The sequence below is a fragment of the Onychostruthus taczanowskii genome, unplaced genomic scaffold (genome assembly GCF_017590055.1).
Source record: "Onychostruthus taczanowskii isolate IOZ18803 unplaced genomic scaffold, ASM1759005v1 scaffold17, whole genome shotgun sequence".
NCBI classification, from domain to species: domain Eukaryota; kingdom Metazoa; phylum Chordata; class Aves; order Passeriformes; family Passeridae; genus Onychostruthus; species Onychostruthus taczanowskii.
The window spans coordinates 13334921-13354769 of record NW_024498906.1 but is presented as its reverse complement, the minus strand read 5'-3'; the positions used below and the strand labels follow the sequence as shown (position 1 = coordinate 13354769).

Sequence of the window (19849 nt, the reverse complement as noted above, 5' to 3'; positions counted from 1 at the left end):
GTCAGAAATCCTCTGCAGTGTCTGTGGGCACTACAAACTAAATTTTAGGTGTCTATCAGTATGAGATCTTTACCTTAGATTAGGAGCTGCACTGATAGTTACTGTTGGATTAGCACAGGCACATAATGAATTCCAAAATCCTGCAGGAACGTGTTGTGCTCCTGGCTATTAGCCTGGGTTTTAATTAGTTTGTGCTAATGAATATATTTGTACATGTCCATCTTTTATTGGCAGCTTTTACAGGAGTAGTAAATTGGTCACTGTGGAGTGCCAGTGTTTTACTAAAACCTAAGGAATAATTAATGCTTTCTCCACCTAGAGTCAACCAGCAGTCTCAGGGGGTTTAGGTATAAATTAGAATGAAAGATGAGATACTCAAAATACAGTTAGAGAACTCATTCATCAGTGGTGATTAAATAATGTCACTGTGAGACCCTGGAGAATTGCTGAGAGCTGATTTCCAGCTCTGGAATACCCACACCATCTCCCAGGAGCTGTTACAGCACCCTGCCCTATTTTGTTTTTTTTTTCCAATGTGACTTTCAAAATGCCTCTTCCATATCTGGTGCTATCCAACTTTCTTCTGTTCTTGGAAATTCCTCCTTGGAAAATATGTCTTTTTCTCAGTCTTTCCTATTCCTAACCCAATGTAGGCTGGGGGAAAAATGAACCAATACTAAGAGTGCTTGGCTAAAGCAAATGCTTCCATGAAATCCAGTATCCTGGCTAACAAAATCCTCAAGCTAGAAAATATCTGGATGTTTTTACAGATAAATGAGAGCTGGCACAAGGTGGTCAGGATAAGTCAAATCTGAATAAGGATGGAGTGGTTTGAGACGGATTTAAGGAAAAGTTAAATGCCCAGGTACAAACCAGACATTCTGAAATACCCTGCTGAGCATCCACTTAACTCCAGAGATAGACAAAATCATTTATGATTTACTTTATTATATTATTTTTATTATTTTGTAATGTTTGTATTACCCACAAATTCCTCAGCCTTGAGAGAGTCACGCAAATTAGAAGCCTAAATCAAATGAAGATCTATGAACACCAGGCTCTCCAGAGGAGGTCATTCTCACAAAAAAAAAGTCACCAAAACCCACATTTTCATCTGTTGAGAACAAACAGAGCTTTAGGTCTCTCACATGGATGTGCACTCAAAGAGCCAGACATGAAGAATTTCACCCCAAACTTACAGAGAGAGGCATAGGAACCCAAGACACACGTGGGGCTGGCTTTGAGACACCCCTCTCTTCCCTTCGACAAGCAACCTGAGCATTTTAAAATAAGGTCCTGAAATACTCTGAGCATGGAGACTGAAGGGGAAGTGTTTTGCTGGTTCCTGATGCAGCATCTACTTCCTTCCTGCTTTTTGTTCTGGCCACCAGTTCAGCAAAGGACCACATTTTCATCATGTCTGTAACACTCCTGCTGTTCTAAATTCTGGTGCCTGCTTACACAAGGGAGCCTGATAACACCAAATTACAAGCTAATTTTGGAGCATCGAGCTAAGTGCCTGAAGACAGCTGTGTGCTACAAATTAAAATCTTAAAAACCTTCGAAAAAAAAAATTTGATTAATCATTTACCGATTGCTAACAGAGGAGCTGTTAAGTAGGAAAGTATTTTCATTCCATTTACAAACCCAAGTCAGAAGAAAACAAAAGCCTGTGGTGTGAAGTAAAGCAGGTCTGTGTACAGTCATGTGTGTACAGTCAAAAAGAAAAGTGATGTTTCCACAACAGTAAATCCTGGTAACCACTGTCGGGCATTGATTGTGCTCCTCTTTCATTTTTCACTTCCACTAAATTAAAAAAAACATGCTGCTCAGCTATATGCTGTTCTTGTAGCCTTTTAATCATGTGTTGTTAGTGATTCCATGTGGGGAACGTGGAGGGATGAATCTCCAAATTGTGCCAGTCAGCCGAGGCTCCATAGATTCCCTAGGTAAATATTTCAGCTCTCACATTCCAATCCTGACACAGCCCAAACTGCCCTTGGTGATGCAGGAGCAGATTCATTTTAGAGGTAACTTTGGAGGTGTTACCAAGATTATTGAGGGGCTGGACTGAGCTGTGTCCTCCCTTTGGGTCAGCGCCAGCACCAAAGCAGAACTAAAGGCTACTGCTCCCAAAAAAACCACATTTTCCAGGCAGTGCACATTTGTGGAAGGCAGCCAGTTACGTGCCAGTCAGGGAAAGAAGGCTCCTTCTCCCTGGTGCACAGTCAGGCAGCTCACTGATAATTACAGACTGATTTCCAGAAGAAATATGGCACTTGTCAAAGGCATCATTTCAATTCTGTCTTTCCTCGTTAACACTTGATGGGAACTCCAGCCTATTTATGACTCATCCAAAAGGCAAAATCCACCAGCATCACCACAGCTTTATTTTCTTTTGCTTAATTTAATTTTTTCTTCATTTCTAATCACTGACTTTTTTTTTCCCCCTTAGTGACCTTGGCTGATTTTCTGGACAGTTTCTCAAAAGGGAGCTGGGCTACCACCATCTTTCAGGTGTTCAAATTCAGAATGAGGCACCTCACGGTGATTTCCTTGGGCTTCTCCTGATCTCAGCACTGCAGGAATGCTGCAGTTCTACTGACTTCTACCTCCTGCAAAGGAGGAGACTGAGAGGGACCATATAGAAATATATATAACTCCTGTACATGTGTTCATCTCTCACATTTTTAGAAATGCAGCCGGATTTTTGGGTGCACTGGCTTTGAGAACATCGCATCCACACAGGCACACAAGGCTCCCAAGCTGTGTGCAGGCACTGTGTGCAAAACAAAGATCCCATAAATTAATCAAGTTGTTCTCCTGGCAAACTGGAAAGAAAGAGGTGGACCAGGGCAAGAATTGTTATTGTTATCTCTATTTTTAAATACTTGGAAGACTCTCAGTTACTATGGTGGTGAGGACCATATAAGTACCTAAAGAGATTCACTGGTAGCACGAGTATTGTGTGAAGATTCTCTTTGTCAAAGGTACCAGTTAATAGAAGGTTTATATTTTGAAATAATTTCCCATTTTTGAACTCCTTAAAAAGCAGATATAAAAAGCTGAAATTTTTATTCTATGCTTGTGCTGTTCTGCTCCATGTTTTTTTTTCCTTGTGGGACTTCTGCATTAAAAAAAAGAAAAAAAAGAAACCCAAAACATGCAATAAAAAGCTGATAATTAACATTATATAGCAACATACTGACAGATATCCTTCATGTGGATAGCGCTATTTTGTTTGTGTGGGAAGATGGACTTATTTGGGAGTCATGAGAGTGGTTATAAATGATACACAAGATGAAAACTTGGGGGGAATTCCAGAGCCAGGGCACAAGCCAGACTACAAGAGCACTGCTATTAATTGATGAAACTTTTAATACAATCTTTTTTTTTTTAAAGATGTTTCTGCCTAAACTTTTAAAAAATGAAAGCTCCTCGTTACCAGATGAGTTGCAGCTGCAATGCACAGTGCCAAAGCCAACTTGACAGGAAACAGAAAAATAAGAACAATATTTACTATTTCAGAAGTATTACTTCAGTTTAGATCAGACATTGATTAAACTCCCCCAGAGGCTCCTCTCCATGAAACCAGATGGTCACTACACATGGACTGGCACACGTGGGTGTAGGTGAAGTTTCAGTGCAGAAGGTGCCCACATTACCTCAGACATAAAAATCACCACTTCAGAAGTTTTGTTGCTGGATAAACACCAAAAAATTGCTGATCGGAGAATTTTTGTAACAATCCTTCACTGCCTTCATCACCCCAAATAAATAAGCACACAGCATCCCTCTGGGGAGGACTCATGCTCATCCCTGGACTCCAGAAATGGAAATTCACCCAGGAGAGGAAATAAAGTTCATGTATAATTCCCTTCTCTTCCTCTCAGCATCCTCCCCAGAGAAGATCTGTGAACAATCCCAGACCCTTTTTATTAAAGGCTCAATCTGCCTTTAGCTGAGCCCTTGCTGGCTGCTGCAGGGATGGAAACATTCCTTGATAAACACACCAGGATGGGCAAAGGAAGAGAAGCAGGCCAGGAGAGCACCTGAGACATCTTTGGTTTGGTTCTGGGCAAACTTGATGTGCAGCTGTCCCCAGGAAAACACCTAAACTGAAACTCAGCAGTTTCCTGCAGTGTTTCTGCCTTGCCTTGAGATGGGATTCATCTAGAACTGTTCACTTGGGACTTTTTCTCCTCTGATCTAATCCACCCTCAGCTACAGACCACAGTGTTGAGTTCTCACAGGATTTTTACACCTCTCTCTGAGCCTCAGTGATCTGTACATGACCGAACACAACTTATGTAACCATGCTGAGGGTTCAGACACTTTTGGATTTAGGCTCTGTGAAGGTGTTATGGTATTTGGTGGTTGCAGACACGTCTGGGAATGTTGCTGAGGCACAGACTTTTTATTTTAAGAGATGTGGGATGAGGTACAACAAATCATTCTCATTACACTTCCCAAATCCCCACTAGTACTGGTTAGACTAGATGAAATAGGGCAGAATTTGGCTTTGGATGTAGGCTGAAAGTATAATAAGAGAGAGTGCATTACTGGCAGATCATATCCCTTGAAGCACCACTTAAAAGGGATGAGAGAATTTTAGAACACCACAATGAAAAGAGACAACAAGGCAAGCTAATTTCCCTGCCAGCTCTCAACCTATCACCCAGGAAAACTCAATATTAATTACCTTCATCCAATACTCCTCATCCTAACTTTTGATATTAGTGCTGTGGGGGTGAAATATCAGAGAGCAGCAATTTGAAAGGGTTGGATGGGTTTTTTTTACATTGATTCAGCAGTTGCTGGCAATACTGAAGATCCATCTCTTGCCACACAAGCAATGTTTTGTGGGAAAGAAAATACAGGAGCATTGCAATGCAGCAGTTCAGGCTCTGTCCTTTCCTTGGACTAAAAATGTGACCTCTGGGCCCGAGAAGATACAGCAAACCATGTTCCATGAGGTCCTCTGAATATTTATACAAATTACCCTCATGTGTTCCCCTCCCTCCTCAGAACCCTTTTTTCCACCAGTAAGTTTATTTGTAGGGCTGTTCCCAAAAACAGCACATTTTTTTACGCAGTCATTGGAGAATATTAGTGGAAAATTAATTTCGAGTTCTTAAAGAGATATTTATATTAGCCCATACTACAATAATGATCCTGGCCTCTAGCCAGGAATTGAAGCTCTATTAAGCTAAGCACTCTACATAAATAACTATGAAGATTAGTATTCACTCTGTCAGATCTGGCAAGATTTTTTTTTTATTCCTGAGTGCAGTGAGCAGAATTTCCCAAATTTCTTGAGTAGAGGGAGTGGGTGAATGGACTGTTGATAACACTTCAAGATGCCTATCCCTATACCAGGAAAGCTTACTAGAGAGAGATCTCTGTTCTCCCTCACAGAATTGCTTTGCAATTACTTACCCTTACCCTTAATGTTTTCTAGAAACATTCACACTGAAGTGACTCCATTTTAGATGTAAAATATAAGAATTTATCTTCATAAATCTACTGTATCTTTTATGTAGAGGCACCCCATGGACAGAATGAAACACAGAATATTTATTCATGTATCATTTTCTGAATGCCCCAAAGCAGAGCTCATACACTGACAAGTGTCTGGGAATGAGAAGAAACTGAAAATTCAACTGACCATCTTGCTGTGATTGGATTAATCCACCATGACATCTCAGTTCATGCAAACCCTACTCATTTTCATTTCACTCAGAGCCAGGAAGGCATAGAATTTGTCCCATGAAAACACTCACTTTGTTATCATAAATATTCATGTTACTGAATGATAAATCTCATCTTCCAAGAAAAAATATTAATACCAATTAATAATCACATGCTTTATGTAGTTTGAAAAGAAAGGGCGAGATCTATTAATAGGAAAAAGAGCGATTCTAAATTTGAAGACAGAAATAATTGCTTCTGATGCAATTGTTTCCCTGGCAGTTGTGCTGGGCTATTAACGAGTAGATTGCATGAGAGCAGCTTGCAAATTACACCACGAGGAAAAAAAATAAAAAAACAACACAGAGCAATGTGAAACAGAACAAGAAGTGACAAGTGTTAACCTACGAAAGAACTTTGTGACATTGCCAAGGTCAAAGAGAAGAATCACTTATTCACCAAGAATAGTCGGGGGGAACATTCTGTTTTCATATTTGCATCTGCAAATATGATTGTCCCAACTAATCAAACCAGGTGAGCATAAAAGAAATTACAGCTTCTGATCCCACACTGAGCTGTGTGGGAATAGCAGTGCTGTCTTCCCTGTGGATTTTCTACCACAGAGAACAGTGTTATGGAACATGTTTAGAAGTTCCATTTGCAGTTTCACAAATAAGCATCTCCTGAGTTTCAGGTACACTGAGGTCCTTCAAGGTCCCAGTGAGGTGGGTTCAACACTGGGCCCAGATTGTTTAACTTGTTCACCAGTGACTTGGATGAAGGGGCAGAAGCCTCCTCAGGAAGTTTGATGATGACACAGAGCTTGGAGGAGCAGCTGGTCCCCCCTAGGGCTGTGCAGCCCTTCAGAGGGACCTCGACAGGCTGGAGAAATGTGCAGAGAACTGTCTGAAACTCAACCAGGGCAAATACAGGGTCCTGCACCTGGGAATAAATAACTCCAGGTACCAGCACAGGCTGGAAGTGACCTGCTGGAGAAGGATGTGGGAGTCCTGAGGGACACCAAGCTGTCCCTGGGCCAGCAGAGTGTCCTGGGGGCAGGAATGCCAATGGGATCCTGGGGAGCATTGGGATGGGCGTTGCCAGCAGGTCAGGGGTGATCCTGTCCCTGTGCCCAGCCCTGGGGACACCTCTGGGTGCTGTGTCCAGCTCTGGCTCCTCAGCACAGCAGGGCCAGGAGCTCCTGGAGCTGAGAAAGGGCCTGGAGCAGCTCTGTGCCCAGGAAAGGCTGAGGGAGCTGGGGCTGCTCAGCCTGGGGAGGAGCCCCAGTGAGAGGGGAACCAGCCCTGCCTGGCCCTGTGTCTGTCCCTGTCTGTCCCTGTGGCTGTCCCTGTGGCTGTCCCTGGTGTCCCTGTGTCTGTCCCTGCTGTCCCTGTGTGCAGAGGTCAGAGCAGGCCCAGGCTCTGCTCCAGGCCCAGCAATGGCCCCAGAGCCACGGGCAGGGCCTGAGCCCAGCAATTCCCCTCACAGGAGGCACAACTTCTGCCCTGGGCAGTGCCCAGCCCTGAGCAGAGCCCAGAGGGGCTCTGGGGGCTCCTCCCTGGGGACATTCCAGAGCCATCTGGACACAGCCCTGTGCCCTGTGCTCTGGGATGGCCCTGCTGGAGCAGGGAGGTGGCACCAGCTGTCCCCTGCGGTCCCTGCCATCCTCAGCCACCCTTGTGTGCAGCAGAGCAGTCCCTGCTGCTGAAGGGAGGTTTGCTAAGAGCTGCCACCGCTGCTGTGGGGGTAGGAACTAAACACAATTAAGGATAGACTGTTCCTGTCCAAGGAAGGTCAAACAAGAACATGCATTTGTGTCTACCCAAACCACCCCTGCTATAAAAGGAATCCTTAGAGACTGAATTTCCCTGAGCGCCGCACGGTGACAGCAAGGCCATACATGTCTTCAAAGAGGGACACTGCTGATTGCCATGGTCAATATTTTATTTTCTTTTCACCTAACCTAGAGGCAAGCCCAAAATTCATTTTCTACTGCAATGCACAATCAAAGCTCGACCCCAGAGTGTCTCACTGCGTGAACCAAACCCTGAAAAAAGCCAAGCATCTCTGCTTGTTGTCTGAGCCAGTTTTCAGCAGCTTTTCCTCATCTGTAAACAAGAGCTAAGACAGCAACCAGACCAGTTTGCCTTTGCAAACATTGTCAGAGCATGACTTTTCTTTTTTTCTTCCTTTCTTTTTATAGGATGAAAGAGTTTTTTTGTTTCTCCACCCTCCTTCCTTTTCAACAAAAGGGAAACAAGAGGGAAAGTTTCCTTTTGACAGGGAAACAAACACTTGAAGAAGAGGCTAATAACATTTAAGACATGGACATATTGCAGACTTCTGACCAGAAAAACATGGAACAGAGGATTTATATTGTGTATGTAGGTTTCCAGCACACCCCAATTTTCAGAGCAATAAATCAGTGCCTGAGTTTGAACCACACAGAGCTAATAAGGACAAAGAGTTACACATTTCTGCCTCTTTGATTTAGCATTCAATCTCAGGTTCAAAGTTCTGATTCTGCTTTATTTTTATGCAAGCATGTGGGCTGGGGAGATCAGAGGACTCTATTCCATCTCCCCTGCTGCTCCTGTGTTTTATGTAGGTGACAGCTTTTCTGCTATAATTTCATTACAAAAAATAATTGGTATCTATTTACCCAAGATTAACTGTGCATCTGTCTGTGTATGCTATACATAAAATTATGCTACAACTAGAACCACATATATTTTTGAATTAATGATGCAGCCCTTGCTCACTCAAGATCCCCACTAAGGAAAAAAAAAAGCTTTTAAAAAGGCTGCAGAATCAGTAAATCTAAGCTAAACTTGACAACAGGACGATTTTATTTGTGAAGAAACTTTTATTTGGGAAAGAAATTCAAGGCAAATGAGCTGACTTCATAATGTGCTCAAACAGAAAAGAGAAAAACATGCTCCCCACGCTGCCCGAATGGCTGATATAATTTTCCTTGCTCTCCTTCCCTGTTAACTTGAAAATGCAAATTGCTTTGCTGTCAGGGTACATTTGTTCCCACTAATTCAAGACATTATAACAAGCCAAAATATTTATTTGTTGGGATTTTTTTTTTCACTCCAATTTGTGTTGTATCATAGCGGGAGCATCATCTATGGATTTCATTTACTGAAATATTATGCAAACAGCCCTTATGGGAAAGTCACCTCCCTGTAATAGGAAAACTATCCATAAAGAAGGCTCTTAATGCTTTAGGATGTGTTACCTCAAAGGGCCCAAAAATTCTACTCTGACCAACACTTAAAAGGCCAAAACGTATCCAAAATAACTGCTCAAATGACCCATTGGAAAAGCCTTGGCTTTTCAGAGAAGGGACTTCGATCTTTCCTGCTTTTCAGGGGATGGGATGGACACAGAACACATTCGTTCAATTAGAACTGGATGAGCAAACAGAAGCAGAGAGCACGTTTTATAGTTCAATCCTCTTTCTGATGCTGCTTCTTTTTCTGGCTGTATTAAAAAAAAGTAAAATATTTTAAAATATTTTCCTTTGAAAAATGTTTCTGATGGTAACCGGCTTTTAATCAATTATCACTTGTGTGTAAAGCATTTCTGCTCCTGTAAGAAATAAAATGAGATTTCAGCTGATAAAACCCCAAACAATTACTGTTTTCCTGAAAATTCCATTTTGCCTTCTTCTGGAGGGAAAAAAAAAAAAATCAACATTTTAATTAGAATTGTTTGTGCCACTTAAAGGGCTGAGATTGGTCTCTGCCAGCCCCTTTGTTAAGGTCTGAAAAGCCCCATGAGTCACCCCTTGGAGGAGTGGAGATGAGTCCAGACCACTGCAGTGATGAAATTTGGAGCTCTTTGCCATCTGGTCCTTCCATGAGAGCTGCTCCATCCATAGCTTCTCCCTAGCAACACTCAAATGAGCTCTAAACAAGTGGACTTTAACTTTGGTGTCTTAGTTCTGGGCCTAAAGTTAGGTAGGATTAATCAGACTACAGAAACTCTATGAACAAATCCTTTGAAACTTTATTTCTCGTCACCTTCCTCATTCATGGAGCAGCTCATAATACCCTACCTTGTTTTCTGGTGTTTCACCAAAGATCTAACCTTGTTTTAGCCCAATTTGTGTCTGCTCTGACTTCTGTAAAGTCCTTTGGTTTATCACAGTACACATTCAGAAGAGACTCTACTTTAGCAAAGTGTTTAAACATGCAAATAAAAAGAAAACAAACCCGCTGAAGCTCTTCCAGTTTCTCAAACACAATCAAAAGATAAGTTATGACACCAAAGGCTTCATTACAGACATCTGTCATTACAGTAAAAAGTATTTTGGCTCCATTTTACTCAGTATCCTCCATCCAGAAATAAAGGCAACCCTTACCATTCTCACCAGACGTCTTGTCTTTCCCATTTGTAGCCCCGGTTCCTTGTCTCTGTTAGGGGGGACAAAAAAACACAAAACAAGAGGTCAGAACACATCTGAACATCCATTTTCCCCTTGGAATTCCTGGTAACTACAGCCTGATTTCTCCTCAATACATTGGATAACCCATTCACCCTCAAGCAACGCTTCTTTGAGACACTGCTAGTGAACCAGGAATGCTTAGTTCCATTTCAAGGTTGAACTTTGTGATCCTGGAGTTCTTCTCCAATATAAAAGACTCAGATTTAGGTCCAGCTGCAGCACTGCTTGTGCCTCTGGATGTAATTTTCACCACGAGTGATATGTATGTGTGTAATCAGGTTCCCAGCAGTACAAGGGTAGGAGATGCTCTGCAGCATTTCATTTCTTCAGCTCCTTGCTGTGCCTACCCTTCCATGACTCAGGATGACTACAGGGAAGTCATGAGGTTTTGCAGGGACAAAACTACAAGGGTCAAAGCCAGCCTGAAGTTAATTTGGACAATGCCATAAAAAAGACACAATAACAATGTTCCCTAGAAATACATTAGCAACGGAAGGAGGGCTAAGGAGAATCTCCAGATCTCATTTTGGCTAGAAGATTCCTTTTCTGCTTTGGCCATAAGAGAAGATGGAATTTCCCACTTTAATTCACTTTGTCCAAAGAACAGCTTCCTGAATTTCCATGAAAAAGAACCGATTTAGATCACTCTGCTAAGTGACAGATGGCAAAATCCATGTTTCCACCAGTGCAGTGGAAATATTCACAGTGGCAGAGTACCAGAGTGGTTACAGTAGTAGGGAACTTCCCAGCTTAGGAGTGGTAGCTCTATGAAAATTATTCTGTATCCCCCAAAGAAAGCATCTCAAGGTGGATTAAGGTATTTAAAGGGTATGGCAAAACTAGTATTTCTTATGCAAAATTATTCTTGCTTGTGTGTGTTACTTGAAATAGAGCTAAAGAAATCGCTCTCTAAGGTTGCACACGTAAAAATCTGGGAATATTAAATTCAGAGAATAAATCCAGCTGCACTCAGCCATCAGAGGCAGCACATCCTCAAGCACCAGGGGAGTGAACAGGTACAGGAGCACTGTAAACCAAATGTTTTTAACCAATACCTGGACAGTCATGTGAATTCTTCCAAGAAAATTCATACAGCCATACTTATCTGAAGGCATTTTCTCTAAAATTTCTGGTTAAAACCTTCTCTGCTTTGGTTTCTGTCTTTTGCTTTTCAAAACGGTGGTATTTCCACTGGTATTTTTTGTATATAATAGACCTAATCATGAGGTAAATACAAAACCTTCATGGGTACTCTTAGCTCTGACATGGAAAATGGAAATACATTTGTTTTTTCCCTGGAGCCTCCAAGCCAAGACAAAAACTTGGCCAATAACAGAGAATGGGATTCTAAAGGGATAAACACCTTTGACAAAAGCCAAAGTTACCAACAGCTAGAAATCAATATATCCACCCAACAGCCAGTTTTGCTTTGTGCCTTTACTTAAAATCTGGTTAATAATTCCATGTTTCAACTCTAAACTGCACTTTAAAGAAGATTTTAGTGTTCATTTACAAAATACTTTATTTTTCCTATCAATAAAAAGAAACCTATATTCCTTTTTCTTCCCCTGTATATTTTTAAATGCTTTTTCAAGTTGTCTTATTTCCTGAGCATTTCAGGCTGTGCTACTTAAGCTTTATGAAAGCTTCTCTTTCCTCCCTAGGCTATACCTGTCAGGTTCAGTCTGCCTATGATGGAGTGCTGGAATATGGATTCACACATTTATTTCGTGTCTCGAGATTTCCCCTCGGGGAGAGCAGAATGTTGTCAAAGAAAAAGAATAAAAACTTGGGTTTGGTAAATTAAGGTTTTTCTATTCATGAGGTCACGGTATTTTTCTTTAAGTCTGAAATCAGTTGCAATATTCTGTAGCCATTTGTTTGATTGGTGACCACTGGACTTGTACAGAAAGAAACCTGAAAGTCTGCCAAGCCAGCTTCTGAGAGCCTTTCCTTTAGTTATAGAAGTATTTTGATCTATAAGCCCTGTGCTGTCTTCCAAGTGACTGCAATGGGTTTGAAAGTCAGAATCAGCTGCTCATTAACAAGGCAATGAAACCCAGGAAAAAGCCAGATACAACGGGATCATCCTCCTGCAAAGCCTTTAGTCTTTTATTTCAATACATTCAGTGGACCTACATTTCAAAACATTTTCAAGGTGTTGTTATTATTAGCAGCTGGAGTTTCTTTCTTCTTTCATCACCTTTCATGATGCTACTGCAGGTTGCAGAACAAAGCTGAGCTTTTTTTATGTGGTTCAGAGCAAAAGGGGACTAAACACAAGGAGGAGTTACTGGGGGTATTTTCAAGAAGCAATGGATGAAATGCTGGTATAGCAGATATTGTCTATACATAAAATAGATGAAACTAAAATCAGTGAAATACAAGAAAAGCAATATTAATTTCTTGGATCTGACAGGCTGAACAGCCCCAGGTCCTTCAGCCTTTCAAGAGAGGATTCCCATCCCCTAGAACTTGCAGCCAGCTCCCTTCCTTCAGAGACTGCTGCTGGAATTCCACAACATCTTTTAAGGCAAGCACCAGGACAGAAACATTGAATAAACTTTCCACCAGTCATCAAAGAAACATCAGAGCTGAAATGAACAAGAGTGCAGACCTGTAATGATTATACAGTAAAACATGCTCAACAGTTTTGTTGCTATGTTGCGTAGGAGGAAACAGAGTTTATGACTGCTTCAGGCTATATTAATTTTTAACTCAGTGGTTTTACAAAACACCAAAGACACATAATTAAAAATGTCTTCAAAAATCAAAGTGACTCCCAATTTGTCAGCAGAGGAAGTTAAAAAGACTTCTGCCATATGCTCAAATTCCCAGTAAGAAAAGAACAGGTTTGCTTTCCTGTTAAACTCACAGAGCTACACACAGAGGCCACTTAATGTGGTATGAAAATCTGTACTAAATTAGTCCCCAAGGCGAGCAAACTAAGGTCAGAAGTGAACTTGGAGCCACGAGGACATTTCAAGAAGAATGTTAAATTACTGCAGCAGCTTTTTGACTCATTCTTCTAGCCCCTGCTGCACCCCCAAGCCTAATTTTTGCCTTTAATCTTACATTCTGTTCTTGTCTTGAAATAGCCTGACCTTTTCAGCAATGCTTTTAATTAGCACCTCAGTGTTAGGGATTGCAGCCAGGTGTTGATTAGAGAATTTTTGGGGGCAGAAGGGCTGTTTGTTTTATGGTAAGCCACAGAAAGTCCAAGATCAGGGACATGAAGCTGCCAGAACGTTCTGACAAATGGGCTCTTCCAGATAATAACATCATGCCAATGCTTCGCCTCTGTGCAGGGTCAACAAGGTACAAAGGGACTGAATCCCAGGAAAGCAGTGGCTGCAGAATTTCAACAGGATGTGTTTCTACATAAAAGAATGGAAAAAAAAGATCCAAGAGTGGAATTAAAATAGTAGAAACAGGTGGAAAGTCTCAGTAAAGTGGACAGCAGAAAAAGTCAGCGTGGACTGACAGGGTGACACACACAAAAAGTTATTTAGGATGTTCTGTCCTGGCAAGGAGAGCAGCAGGGAAATTTGTGCATGTCCTAAGCTTTTCCTAAGCTTTGTTTTGATACCTTAAGGTGTGACAAAAGGAAATACACATTGGTACTAAGCAACATAAAAAAAGCTGTGGCTTTGCCAGCACTGTGCCAAGCAAGCCTTCCCTCTGAATCACCACCCATTCTCCATACAAAGATTTTTCTTTAAGAAACATAAATCAAATCCAAGTGAACTATTTCATAAGGACATTATTTTCTTATAGTATTCTGCTTTAATTAAAAAAAAAAACCCCTCAGCTGTTTCAGCCTCAGTGTGCTGAACTATTTCATAAGGACTTTATTTTTTTATAGTATTCTGCTTCAACTAAAAAAAAAAAACACCTCAGCTGTTTCAGCCTCAGTGTGAAAAAAAGTACTGAAAAAAATTACCTATCAAAGATTGATGGAGTTTATGATCTTTCTGCAAATAAAAATATCACTGAAAACACCTGCTTAGGGACTTGTGGTGTTTTCCAAGCAAGGAAAGCTTCCCAGTTACAGAAGAATGACCAGGAGATAATCAGAATCTAAATGAAAATCCCAAATTTAAGTAGGGGCAAGAAGAAAGCAGTATGACCTGAGATGAGTGGCTACACTGCAGAATTTGGGATTTCAATATGATTATTTAGGGTAAGTTCTCCTTACTGGAGATTTCTGTGTCACTACCTCTTTCTAACGTCATGTACCTACCTGACATTGTGGCACTCAGCATTTCACACCCTGAAGTGTGAAAAACATTACTCTTAGCCACACACAGTAATAATTTGGTTTAGAAAGGGATAAAATAAATCACAATGCTTAAAAATAAAAATTAAGAGCAGGGAAAATTATGCTGTGACAAAAAGATTTTGGTTGCTGAAGCTGCAAGGGATTCCAGTAATGGGACTGCAATTTTAGCACCATTAAAAAGTATTTTTTGGAATTATATGTCAGAAAGCACAGAAATGAACAGCTGGGAGAAATAAAGCACACTGCTGGAGAGCCAGGCACAACTTCTATCATTTCACTCATTTCCTTCTAATTATTTCTTCTCCAAACTGGTCTGCAGCACAGACAGATGGCAAATCCCAAACCAACTCTGTGACGTACAGGTTCACTCACATCAGTCACCTAAAGAACATCTGCAGCCAGAGCTGAAGAACCCCCGACAGGAGCTGGGATAAAGCAATAAAAATTGCACAAGACACTGCACAAATAAACCTTCCTCACTTGTCTACTTGTGCCTCCTTTACAAGTTCCTCCACTCTTCCACACATTTTTATAGAAGTGGGACTGAATATTTATGAGATGGAAGTGTCCTTCAAAGGCCACATTTAAGGGAATTGCAGAAGGTACAGAACACCTAGCCAAGATTTTGTTGGAATGATGGATAAATCTGGTAACATGCCTGTTATTTCTGTCTTACACATCATTGTAAGAGATCACAGACCACACTTCCTGAGCAGCCTGACAGAAAGAAAAATGATTTATCATCTTATACTTCCTCACCTATGCATCCCCTCCTCCCTGCATGCTTCTCTACTCCAAGGGAGTTTTCCACAGCCAGTTTTCTGTTTGTTTTGCTTTGCCAGGGCAGCACAATGTTGCCAGAGTAAGAGCACCAAAATCCATCTTTCCATACTGACTGTCAAAGCTAAATGATCCCTGGCACTCTGACAACTCCTGTAATTATCCTCATGGGTCAGACAGTTTTCTACTTGACTGGGCTCCTGATTGTCCCTGATTTTATTAAGGCTATCCTACAGCTATTTTAATAAATTAAAACTACACAGGTGGGCTGAGATGAGCCGATGGGATTCTAACTGCAGTGGCTTCAAGCTGACAGAGGGACAGTGGTTTTTTGTGACCTTTTTAGTCACTGAAGGGACATGGTTATGCACATGAATACACACTGTCATCCTGGAAAGCACAGTATAATCTGTCCAAAATTTACAAGTCTCTGATAACTACAAATGGTGTTGTTTGCAGTATAGCCATTGCCCATGTGGAACACACGTTTTTATTTACAGGGCTACACAAAATGCACACTGAGCCCTTAATCACAGAGTTTCTCATAGGCTGAGGGCATTTGCTTTAGTTTAGGAAGTGTGATTTGCTCATTTTTGTCCAGATAGAACTTCTGGCTTAAGGTAAATGCTCAGAGTGTACACAGACAGCAGGAGGTCCTTCAGAGCTGAGCACACTTAGAACCATGGAATGGTTTGGGTTGGAAGGGACCTCAAAGATCATCCAGTGCCACCGCTGCCATGGCAGGGACACCTTCCACTGTGCCAGGCTGCTCCAAACCCTGTCCAGCCTGGCCTTGGGCACTGCCAGGGATCCAGGGGCAGCCACAGCTGCTCTGGCAATTCCATCCTAGCCCCTGCCCACCCTGCCAGGGAACAATTCCTAAATCCCAAGATCCCATCCAGCCCTGCCCTCTGGCACTGGGAGCCATTCCTTGTGTCCTGTCCCTGCATCCCCTGGAAATTGTCTCTCTCCAGGTTTCCTGGGGCTCCTTCAGGCCCTGCAAGGCCACCCTGAGCTCAGCCCAAAGCTTCTCCTGTGCAGCTGAACAATCCCAGCTGTGCCAGCCTTTCCTGCCAGCAGAGCTGCTCCATCCCTCTGCTCATCCTGGAGCCTCCTCTGGGCTCTCTGCAGCAGCTCCAGCTCCTCCCTGTGCTGGGACACCCCAGGGCTGGAGGCAGATCCCAGGATAAATCAGGAGGCATCTGATGAAAATGGGCTGAAGGAATCACTGCCTGGGATAGAGGAACCTACTTACAGTGCTGGTTTTAAATATTCTAATAGCACAGAAAAAGAACTTTAGCTGTGCCCCATTTTTGCCGATGCTGGGCTGTAATTTATAAATCAGCACAGTGAGAACCTGCTGATTTTGTATTCAGATACCATATAATGTTGTAAACTGAATATTTACACCAACACCAAATGTAATCAACATAATTAGCACAAACAGTAGCTTGCTTAATATTTAGGTTATTAGCATATTTTGAATTAAAACATTATTTCTCCAAAGACATTGTAATCACAAGTTTTAATTTTTTTTTTTCCAAGGCAGGGATTAATAGAATCTTTGAAGTTAATTTTGAAAGCAGCTGCAAGAATGTATTTCCCAAATCCTGTTAATTACCATGCCAGCCATGAGAAGTAATCCCTTTTCTTTTTTTTTCCTGCAGGAAATGGAAGATTTGATCCAGCATGGTTTATTTACAGGGCGCTAACTCATATGTGCACAAGGAGTCGCCTTCAACAAAGCAGAATTACTTTTATGAGTGGAATTGGAACCTCAGTGTGGTACTGTGGAATTTCCCTGAATTGCGTGTTGGGTTTTGTTTAGCAAAGGGCAAAGAGAGTAAAATCAACCACAAAAAAACCTTCTCACACCACCTGCCAAAAAATGACCTCATTTCTCATTGGACATGGGCGATACAGCCCAGATCCCAGTTACACTGAGGTCTCCTCTTTATCCATTTCCAAGGTGACCCAAGAGGAATATTTCAATTACATAAAAATTGATTAAGCTAGATGGCATAAATAAAAACTGAATGGGGTTTTTAAGGTGGTTTCTCCCTTTTTTTTCCTCCTATTACTTCTTATCTATTGGTAGCATCAGACCTGGCATTACAGTCCCAAAAAGGGCATTTTTGGGCAGGAAACATGCCTTAAGAACTCCTACTTCCCATTAGAGCCCAATCCAACCACACCTTCCCATCCCCAAGGCCTCATTTCTTTGGAAACAATTGTTTGCAAGGTCACACGGAAAATAGGAGCACTGAAATGATTCAAGTTAAAAATAACCCTTCAGCAGAGCTGTGTTGAAAACAATCATTGAAATGATCCAGCTAAAAAAAGAAATACATATTTCAGCTCTTTCTGTTGATCATTTCACTCACGTAGTTGATGTCTCTGATCCACAAACAGTTGTACCAGGGCAACCTAAATTATCAGCCTTGGTCCCCTGTGCAGGAAATACAGGCAGGGTGCCTCATAAGGAACAAGAGAACCTTGGGGATTTGGAAACAGCATTTGGATGACAGTATCCTGGGTATGCTTTCATATCAGCATCCCCAAATAGGAAGAGTGTCTTAAGCCAATTAAGGGGTCAGAGTCCCTGCCTAGGCATAATATAACTGATTATGGATAGTGGTTTTGTAGCAAAAAATTTATATTTTATTCTTCCAAGCCCTTCTGAAGTTTTGGGTAATGCAATTTGCTGAGCTCTAAACCCAGCTGTAATTGAGTTAGAGGTTGTCCTCAAGGGCCAGCTTGGATTATTCACAGCAAAAATCGGCGCTGACAAATTGCTTCATCTCTGATCATATTGGCTGTCATTAATAAAACAGGCTGCTTCTTCCCAGACTGCAAAAATTCTGGTGCTTGTTTTTCTTTCCTGCTGGCATGTTTTTATTTCCAGTTGTACAATTAAAAAGAAAAAAAAAAATCTGTTTCTTACTTCCCTGCTGTTTGCCTACATATTTCAGAGGTAAACAGGTATTACCACAGTCAGTTAGACTGCTCTAGTAACTGGGCCAGCCAGGATTTTCCAAAAATATTAATTATGGCAGTTTCAAGCCACCACGCAAAGGAACTTTCTGCCTTCAGCCTCGGGCAAAGCCTTTGATTTTCAAGACAAGAGCAAGACCAAGTGGCAGGGATGTTTCTGCATCACTTACTCCACTGCTCCACCCACCCCAGAGCCAGTCTGGTCCCAGGGAGGGGCTCAGAGCAGCCCCCAGCCATCTGCTGGGATGGCAGGAACTTCTCCAGGGTCATTCCAGCACCAGGGAATCTCTGGATCGTGCGTGTGCCCAGCCTTGCCCAGGGGAATGACGCAAAGCTGGCACCCCTGGCTCTGTGCCACGGGCACATTGCTCCCAGGGGGGACCCAGGATGGGCTGCTGGAGCTGCCCTTGACGTGCAGCATAGCTCAACAAAGGATTTGTCCAGCATTGTTCCAATCTGGATCGGGAATGACCCGCTGAGAGCTTTAGAGGAAACGCTTTGTTAAGGCGGGGATGCGGTTCAGAGCAGAGCTCTTGGCACTGGGAGGAAAAACCACAGCCAAGGGATTGGAAACAGCCCTGCCACAGTGAAAGGAAAATGGGCAGGGTGAGGCACAAGGTCACCTTGACGGCCACAAATCAGGGACAGAGATCAAATAAGCTCACATGTAACAAGCAGAAGACAAGTCAGGTCATTGCCTCTGTCCAAGAGATGGACAGAAAATTGGGTTTTCCACAAATCAGAAACTCTGAGGACCCTGCAGCTGCTTGGGGAAATTGTTGCTGCGATCCATTTCACTGCTAAGAGCAGCAGAGAAGATAAGAAAGCAATTTTCACAGAAAAGCTGTAAGAGTTCCCGGGTTCCCTGGCCGAGCAGAGACAGACCAGGTTACCTGCCCTACGACTAAATCCATCCCTGCGAGGATGGGGAGGCCCTGGCACTGGCTGGCCAGAGAATCTGTGGATGCCCCATCCCTGGAAGTGTCCAAGGCCAAGCAGGACAGGGCTTGGAGCAACCTGGGATAGTGAAAGCTGTCCCTGCCCATGGCAGGGTTGGAACAAAAAGATCTTTAAAGTCCTTTCCAACCCAAACCATTCTGTGATCCTATAAACTGTGTTTTCCAATTCAAATTCAATGAAAACTTGCAAGTTTCCCCATGTAGTCCTCTTTCATTCCCTCTGTCTTCAGTCTCACATTATGAACCAGGTTCCATTCTGCACTTTGCACGTGAAATAAAATAAAAAACATTTACACCTCATTCACACGTGAACACGACAAAACATCCAGCAATGCCATTAAAAATGGCCCTTGGTGCCCCTACAGGGAAAGTCATGCATTTTGGTAATAGTCTCCCATACTTATCCTGTGACTAGAAAGAAAATAGGTTCCTTAGAAGTTCCATGCAGAAAGCAGATTTAGATCCAGCTGTGCTGCCTGACACACTGCAGTCAGACAAAAACATGATTATAATAAAAACATATTAAAGACTTACACAACATGACTGCAAAAGCTATTGCTAGAATTCAGGTAATTTGCAACCTGGGTTCTCTGCAATGCACAGTATTAAGGTAGGACCTTTGCTACCCATGTTCCCACACCTGCAGATCCATCCCCTAAGTCCAATTCCAGGGCAGAAGCGCACAAA

The 19849-nt window shown here is 42.2% G+C and overlaps 1 protein-coding gene across 1 annotated transcript in view; it reads right to left on the bottom strand.

The window, feature by feature from the left end:
* PCP4 (Purkinje cell protein 4) overlaps positions 1-19849 on the bottom strand; it is a 48587-nt gene that overhangs the window by 19522 nt on the left and 9216 nt on the right. Inside the window, exon 2 of the mRNA XM_041399817.1 lies at positions 10064-10115. Within this exon, the coding sequence (XP_041255751.1) occupies positions 10064-10115 (52 nt within the window). The remainder of the gene's footprint in view (positions 1-10063; positions 10116-19849) is intronic.